Source organism: Nelumbo lutea, chromosome 8, assembly GCF_056320005.1.
Source record: "Nelumbo lutea isolate HS-2025 chromosome 8, American lotus-T2T, whole genome shotgun sequence".
Taxonomy (NCBI): domain Eukaryota; kingdom Viridiplantae; phylum Streptophyta; class Magnoliopsida; order Proteales; family Nelumbonaceae; genus Nelumbo; species Nelumbo lutea.
Window position 1 is genome coordinate 14,558,675 of NC_142691.1, and position 9,173 is coordinate 14,567,847.

The window sequence follows — 9,173 nt, forward strand, 5'->3', positions numbered from 1 at the left end:
TTAGATATAGGATTATGGGAATTTTGGGGTATTTTAGAAATGTGATTATGAAATCCTATGTTTTTCAAATTTGGGGATATTTGAGCGTATTTTAAATTTTTTTTTGATAGATTTGAGGGTATTTTAAAAATTAATATTAAACCTAGGAATATTTTAATAATTTACCACCGGGTTCAGGGCGGGTTCGGGGAATTATATGCAAACCCCGTCCCCATCCCGTCCCTGATTTGGGGCAAAAGTGTTTCCCTTGTCTTTGTTTAAGATTGGGGAAAACCTGCCCCATCCGGGGCAGGGCAGGGCCCTGGTTTTATGAGGAAAATTGCCATCCCTACACACAGTCCAGATAATAGCTGCAGGAAATATGCTCCACAGAACTTTTCCTCTATGACTTAGCCTTTCATCCTCCACCCCTGGAATAAATCTAGAAAGGACTTGGGCTTGGGCATGCAAGTTTGAAACCAAAACCGGGCAGGGCCATCACCCAAAGCTGAAAAGTAAAGTTGCAGTGAATGAAGATATAATTTGATGATTCAGAATACTCACTACACAAACAGCACCTTTCACTGATCCCATTCATTTTTAGTAATAAAATAAAAAGGAAAGTTTATTAATAAAAACAAAAGGTACATCCAAAGGGTGATAAGGAATCACCACAAAAAAAAAAAGACAAAAGGTGAGAAACAAAATTACAAAGATTTCAGTTCCAATTATGGATAAATAAAACCCAAAAGTTACAATCAAAATCTTACTTGATGATCCCCTTAAAATCTGGTAGAGCTAAAGACCAATCTCTAAATCTCTTCTTGCTCAAAAAAAAAAAAAAAGTTCACTACATTTTGATCCCATTCATGCCTCTTCTAAGCAGCAAATCAGTGGTTAAGCATCCAAGGGTAGTAGTCCATACCAGAAAGGCAACCTTAGAGGGAACACGAGAACACCAGATTTTTTTTCCATGGGAAGGAGGTATTACGATTCTAAGTTAGTCTGTTATAGAAAGAACAGACAGGGAAAAGTCCACATTTATCCCAGGCCCATTTCCTTTAGGACAAGAATGGTTGTTTAGTTTTAGGGCTTTTTTTTTTTTTTTTGAGATGGTAAGGAGGTGCAGAATTTCAGTATTATTTCTGGGAGGAGCTTCTTCTTTTTTTCTTTTTTTTTTTGGATAAATAACAGATATTTCATTAATTAAAAACTCCACACTACCCAAATATGTGACAGAAGACCAAGAGAGAACAGAGCAGACTCCAAAAAACATGGAGCAGAAAATACAGGTACAGATCCGTTACAAATTACAAACTGGCCTTGGACATCCCCACACCATTTGTTCCCTTGCAACCCCTATCCTCATTAATGAGTCTGCCAAAGCATTTGAGTACCCATTTGAATGAGCTATTCAAGTTGGTCCCTAGAAATTTTGCCTGTCTGACCAGCAGCCTGAACTTCCAAGGGATCTCCTCTTGTGATGAACTCATCCGGAAGATATAGTTTTACAGTCTCCTCCACCTCTGCATCCCTCATTACCATCATGCTCATCAATTTTTGGGAGGAGCTTGTTGTGTGAAAATGTTTACCATAAGTCTTATTTGAAGCTGGGGAATGTTGTATATGTGATTTAGGATCATCTATGTGCTTCTGTTATTTTGTTTGTAAAATGTAAGAATAGGGTTCTCTGCTTCTTCCTTTGTAGGATGTTGGATGTCTCTTCCATTAGATGGTTTGGAATGTCATATGTGATGGACAATATTTCCTCAGGGTGGGGATGATTGTTGTTTTAGTACCTGTTTCTCTCCTCAAGGACATCTTATCACCAGTGTGTATTCTATTTCTACTTTAATAAATTTTATATTTAATATCAACAAATAAAAAAGAAACATTTTTTATCAGAAACAAAGAAGTAATTCATTCATTAAATTTAAGAAAGATACAACAAGAGGTTGTGGGTACAAAAGAAAACATATACACTATAGATACAACCCATCATCCTTTTTACATTTGAGCCCAAAATATTTGTTGTCTATTCACCCCTTGTTTAGCCAAACCATCAGCCAAACAATTCGCAAACCTACATACCCATCTGATTTGTAATTGCATGTCTTTTGAAAGCCATTTGAACAGTCTAAAGTTATTCCTGAAATTCCACACCACAATCTTTTCCGTCATTAACCACCCCACTACCACCTTCAATGAACAACCTCTCAACCCCCATTTCTTTTGCTTTTTGCACCCGAAACACTACTGCCAAAAGTTCTGCTCTTACTGAACCACCTTCTTCTATTGGACCTGAAAACATTGCACAAATGTATCCATTCTCATCCCTTATCACTCCTCCAATCCCAGTTTGGAAGACTCTAATCTTCTTTAGAGGATGACCGTGCTATTACTCCCTAATATCTAAAGATATCTTCCACAATGAAATCCAAGAACAATACCAGGGTCTTCACCCATTGTGCTACTTGCAAAGTGATGGTTTCAATTAGTACCTCCCTACTTTCTTTCTCATAAAAAATTCTTGCATTCCGTTCCTCCTAAATTATCCAAATCACCGCTGCCCTTTATGCATTTCCACATGTCAGCCCATCTATTTATGCATCTCATCATAGATGAATCAAGGGGGGTTCCACCTACATCCAAAAAGAATAGAAAACCATTCCCAAATACAGCAAACAAATGAGCAGGAGATTAAGAGGTGGTAGGCAGTCAATCTGCACATGATACAACTAGGGAACAAAAGACAGTACGGTCCTTTCCTTTGTAACAAATCACATGTGGTGATGCATCTATGAAAAACTTCCAACAGAAGGCACTAACTTTTGGGGAAATAGAAGAACACCTAACTTCCTTCACGAGAAAAGATGGCGAAGAAGCAGTGACCACAGTGTTTTAAAAGAGCAAAGCGCAAAAAAAGCACAAGGGTCATTTTTTGCCCAAGGAACAAGGTGCAAGGTGGGGTGCACCTTTTTGAAGCAAGGCGCAAAAATGCAAAATAATAAAAAATAAAAAACTGCCAAAAAATAAAAAATGCAAAATATTAAAAATATTAAACACATTATTCACTAAAAATATAAACTTAAATTTTAAAATAAATGCTTTTAAAACCTATTATCGCAAATTTAAATACATAAACATAACATGCAAAACATATTTAAAAATAAAATCAAGCATAACATATTTAAGCATGCGAACTCTTAATCTCTTTATTTTTTTTTCCCAATTACATTACTTCAAATAGCTAACGTGATGTTAAACATTATGCATTCTTGATTCTACAAGCAGCCCTTGTATCAAGCCCCTCAAGGAAAGCCCAAACAAGTCCATATCAGGGTCTTAAATTCTTAATCCCCATAAGAAAATGGTTTTATAACTTTAAGTGTCTTTTAAAAATATCTTTTATTAGGATGAATGAATGAGCAACATTAGCAAATATGAGGTTCTCTCCACTCCAGTACCCAGCTGCTAAACACACACACACAACAAAAAAAAAGAAAAACAGAAAAAATGCACAGATTTTCAAAAGGCACACACCTGGGCTGAAGTGCAAGGCGCACCAGGCACGCGCCCTTTGAAAATGTTGTGCCAGGACCTAGGTGAGGCACATACCCTAAAATGTTCCTTGCCTGAGCGCCCAGGCATGCCTAAGGTGCACCTTTTAAATCACTGTGGCCGCTAGGGAAATAAAAAAGGATTTGCAGGAATAACTACCAGCAAAATCAATAGACCACAGATGGTCATCCCCAATAGAATCATCAAGGGCCACCTCCAATCTAAGAAGCAATCACAAAACATCAGATTGAAATTTTTCTGAATTTCACCAAAGAAAATCTTCAAAAAAATATTAAAGAGCTTCAAACAGTTGCACAAAAAAAAGAAAACTCCACAGATGGAGCTATGTCAGGCAGTTCAATTCTTTCACCCTCTTATGGAGTTAGGCCATACAATTGCTGAGATCATCCATATGGCCTAATGATGCTAGAAAGCCCTCTTCACCAAAACCATTAGAACACTTTTAACATGATCTCTTGTTTTCTATGCTCTGCTACTAAGAAATACAGTTGACGTGTTTTTATCAGTAACATAGTTTAATGTGTTAAGGTTAAGTAATATGCTAAGAAGAAGAGAAATTTATGTTGCACAAATGGAAGCGATTTGTGCATATAATGTTCCACCACCCCGAAAGAATTTTATCAATATTCTAATAGCAGGAGCCCAACCTGAAGAAGAGAATTTTATTAATTTCTCAAAATATTTGGAGAATTTCCACTACACAGGGACCAGATTTCAGGATGGGCCCATTCAAAATTTACGAAAGTCGAATGCAGGCCAACCCATGTTGCACCCCTATCTAATAGTAGAAAAAAGAGAACAATAACCCTACATAAACAGTACATGTGTAGATGCCAGAAATACACATGTATCTCAACACCCCAGAAACACATGGAAACAAACAAAAAAAAGGAAAACCAAATTGTGTAGCCATCGGCTCTCCTTCACTCCTAGTCCTGACACTGTCGGACAAAGAAGGCTTGCCTGATTAGACAACAAATAGTTGCCATAATCCAATTCCAAAAATCCTTATGAATGCCACTGTCTTTGCATTTTTTCCCCTTGTGAATTGCAAAACAAAATCCACATTAGTTAAACAATTTTCCCAGATTAAGGATAAATCATAATACTTGTGCTAATGCGTAATCTTATTTTCTTTGACTGTTCTTTTCCTTTTTTTTCTTTTTCTTTTCTTCCTTTCCTAGGGATACAAAGACAGAAATGCTTAAGTCAAACCAAAGAGAAGGCAATGAAAAGTACCTCGACAGCATTCTTCAACAATAGATCATCTTCAGGGATCCAATGAGAAATGGGAGCAAGCACTCCCATGTCCAAAACCTGAATTCTCGCTCTATGTATCTCACCCCCAGCTCAACCACCAAATACAAAGGCAAAATCAAGCCAAGCCCTAAAACATTGGAATTCAAAATTCAGAAAAATCCAAAAAGATTGATGAAAATTCTGAAAATTTTTTGAAACACAAAAAACTTGGCATTTTCTGAGATTGTGTCATTGAGTCTGTCCTGGCATGCATATACTTTTATATGTGTTTATGCTGGAGAAGACCCAGATAGGGCTGTAGAGTTTAAATACCATACAAATATCATATAATCAAAACATTTTTCCCATAGGGATTGATTCAATATACAGATGCTCTACAGAAATGAAGAGAGATGTTAGGTGGGTACAAAAGAAAACATGCATATGCATGCCAGGACAGAGATGTCATGTAGATACAAAAGAAAGCATACACACTAGGTGTCGGTGTCGCCTTGACAACCATGGAGAGAGATGCTACAGAAATGAAGCACTAATGCTATTGAAAAGGCAATGGCCAAATGGAACTTCTAAGGTAATCTCAGCCCTGCCTTAATCCCCATATTTGCATTTTTGATGTACTATATACCATATTTGGCTTGATAGAAATGCCAAACGATCTGGGAAGACCACAACTTGTGAAAGCATTAAATTCAAGATGTCCTTTAAGACTAACTGCATTATTACTAAAATCTCGTACGGATTCTTCTTTCTGGCTTCCTTATCAGCATCTAGAACCTCTCGGATAGTTGGTTATCTTTTGTTTTGTCTGGGTTGTCTGTTTCTTTTGTGACATTCCAGTCGTGGTGGATTTCCCCATGGCCGCTGATTGTTAGTGTTGTTCTTGTCTCAGAATGGTTGATTCTCCTTGTGGCAACAATCCGTGCATGGTTCTAATGCTGTATATTGCTTTATATAGCAATTCACTTTCGGTTACTCACCAAGGAAGAAAGAGAAACAAAGGGAGGGAGGAGGGAGCTTACCGGCTTTTCGAATAGTTCCGGCAAGATGACGCACAAGAAACTTCTCCGTCGAGTAGGAACGATCTATATGGTCGTTATCAGTGTTTGTTAAACATGTCAGGAGAGATAGGAAGAACGGAGCTGTGCCGGTAGCTTCCCGCCTCCCAGAGTTACAGCTTACAGCAAACAAGCTATCAGTTTGAACTTCGATACCCGGTTGAAGAGGTTTTCCGAGTGAATGAAAAACCCTTGTCCCTGCACTCCGAGTGAATGAAAAACGAAAATCCCTTTTGAGTTTTAATTACACAACAACACCCTGTGTTTTCAGAAAAAAAATCATTAACCTCCCCTGTTTCTAAAAATGATCCAAAGCAGTGTTTCAAAAAACGATCCGAAAAAAACCGCTTTTCCTCCGGGTCGCGGGCCATCGGTTCAACCGTCTGCGTCGAAATGTTGATCCGTGATGTCGTAAATGAACAATAAAATCTTTAAAAATTTAGAAAATGGTTTAAAGATAGAAAATAGAATCTATGAATCAATAGTGATTGGGGGCCCTTCCGCCCTTCTAATTTACCCACCATGGATTGATGGATGAAATAGAAAGCCAATATGTTTGGCTGCAATTGCCGAGCTAACTCCTTAGCTTTTGCCACCAAATCGTTGAACGTTGTTGCCCAGTCGCCAAACGCCATCCATGTGCACTAGTTGTCATTGTTCATTCGGTCGCTATTTGAAGAAAGCAAAAAGTCAATTTCCTTTTATTAATTCTCCCTTCTTGATTTTTTTTCTATTTGAGGTATTTTTGTTTTCTATAAACAAATTTTACTAATTAAATATATGCTCAATAATTTTGACAATATAAAACTTGTGTTCAAATCTGTGTTCAAATCCAACATCAAAACTAAACAGACCTTTTGTTTATGTCGGGGTACATAGTTCAACTATATGAATCAAATGGATCAATAAATGATTTCACTGCTAAATAATAAAGGTTTAAAAACAGATTAAAGTATAAAAGTAACAAACAAATTAGGTATGTCTCTAAAATTATATATTTATCTTGATAGACAAAAATAAGTATGATAAAGAAGAAGTATTCTTTATTAATGATGAAAATAAAATACAAAATCTAAAATCGATCTAAAAACAAAACCACTTTCCTATTCCAGCAGTGGACCAGTGGTTCAACCTTTTAGGTTAAATCAATCAAATGACATTGTCATAATTAAATAACAAAAAATTTAAAAAAGATAGAGATAAATTATTAAAAACTACAAAAAAAAATGTACAAAACATTAGGTACATCTCTAGTATTATGTATTTTATCATATTAAACAAAAATAAATGTGATAAATAAGAGTTGTTTTTGTTAATGATGGAAGTAAAAAAAAAAAATTATACCAAGTTGAAAAGAAAACTATTTTTTCTAATTAATTAGTGGTCAATGACCCGTATGAGTGCAAATTAAGCGGGCTCAATTTGCGCCTAGACCAACCCAACTTGTTAACTGGATTGACTTGGATTTTTTGTCCTCAAGTTGGACCAAGGTTTAGACCCAAAAGTTTAGGCTTGTCTATTTTTTAAGTTGCACTCTATAATTACAATATCATCAATATATATTATCAACACTATACAATTGATTACATTCATCTATTCATAAAGAGTATGATTTGCCCGAGTCTATGTGTATCCAAAGTGAATCAATGCTCTCCTATCAAAATATGCTCTAGATGATTGCTTCAAGCCACATGAGAAATTCTTTAATCTTCACACTTTTCCTTCACCTACATCATCATAAAAACTTACTTAGAAGATTTATATACACCTCCTATCTTCATTAAGAAATACATTCTTTACATCACATTGAAAAAGTGGTCAACAATAAGTGGACGCTAGAGACAAGAGAATTAGGAATGAACTCATTTTGGCTACAGAGGCAAAAAGCATCTATGTAATCTACGTTATATGTCTTTATACATTTGTTTAACAAGCCTCACCTTGTACTTTTCTATTCCCATCAACCTTATACTTTACGATGAACACCCATCTACACCTAACTTTCTCTTTCTTAGTTGTTAGATCAATAATCTCCTATGTTTGATTTTTATTCAAGGCTTTAATTTCCTCTTGCATAGGCATCCTCCACTGAAGTATAGAAAGAACTTCACTACTATTCCTAGGTACAAACAACAAAGAGAAGAAAAGGAGGCACAATATAAAGGAGAAAAGTTAATATAAGAGAGATGATATGAGAAAGCAATGGATCTATGTACATGAGTATAAAGGTTCACTTTGGATCAATAATCTCTCATGTTTGATTTTTATTCAAGGCTTTAATTTCCTCTTGCATAGTGTCATCCACTCAAGCATAAAAAGAACTTCACTAATATTCCTAGGTACAAACAACAAAGAAAAGAAAAGGAGGCACAATATAAAGGAGAAAAGCTAATATAAGAGAGATGTTATGAGAAAGCAATACGAAGGTCAAGGTCATCTGCATCAATAGTGTTACGTACATGAGTATCATCATTAGAAACAAAAGCATCTACAGTTACAAGAGGCATACTTGGATCTATGTAAATCAAACCTAGAATCTTAGATAAATAATTGAAAGTGGTACGGATTCCCATGTAAGTGCATAAGTAGAACCAACCCTCTCACACTACCGCATAAAGAAATTGTAAGGTGGGATGTAATGGAGTAGGTAAAGAAACTAGAGGTGGCAAAAGGAATAGGAATTGGATGCTCACCTTCTCCCTCAAAGACATTCTCATGAGGAGAACCACTATCAAAGAAATGTGTGAGTTTAAAGGAAGAGACATCCATGGTAACATACTAACTCACTTGCAATAGATTATAACAACAATACCTCTTAAAGTTTGAACACATTCAAGGAAAACACTTTTTGGCTTTAGGGTTAAAATTAAAACAATGAGAACCAAGAATATGAATATGGACAAAACAAATACACCTAAAGCCCCTCAAAGGAATACAAAATATCCCCCTAAAGAAGATTAAATGGTATCTGATATCCTAAAACAAAAGAAGGCATATAATTAATAAGTAAACATCAATAAGATCAACAGCACCCCAAAAACACGAGGAAACAGAAGCATAAACCATAAGAGTCCTTGCCACCTCTACAATGTGTTTGTTCTTCATTTTTGTCATTCCATTTTATTGAATAGTGTAAACACAACTACTTTAATGAATAACCCTATGCTTCAATAAAAGAATTCAAGAAAGAAGAGAAAGAAGAACAAAGTCTATTGAGAATAGAAGAAGATGAGAGAAAAGAGAATGGAAAAGCCAGTCTTATGAGGCTGCCTCTCTCATTATCTTTTACACTTGAAA

The 9,173-nt window shown here is 35.8% G+C and overlaps 1 protein-coding gene across 8 annotated transcripts in view; it reads right to left on the reverse strand.

Moving 5' to 3' along the window:
* The window catches only part of EMB1967 (Forkhead-associated (FHA) domain-containing protein), a 47,703-nt gene extending 41,403 nt beyond the window's left edge, over positions 1-6,300 (reverse strand). For 3 of the 8 annotated variants that reach the window (XR_016103809.1, XM_088959854.1, XM_088959856.1), the window contains exons 1-2: positions 5,841-6,091; positions 4,801-4,948 (exon numbers count right to left, since the gene is read on the reverse strand). Coding sequence is in view for 7 of the 8 variants with exons in the window: in XM_088959854.1 (XP_088815980.1) it covers positions 4,801-4,869 (69 nt within the window). In the remaining variant the exon portion in view is untranslated. Of the gene's footprint in view, positions 1-4,800; positions 4,949-5,291 lie in introns of all 8 variants that reach the window. The other 5 variants (XM_088959849.1, XM_088959850.1, XM_088959853.1 and 2 more) reach the window with 5 other exon arrangements.
* Between the last annotated feature and the right edge of the window lie 2,873 nt (positions 6,301-9,173).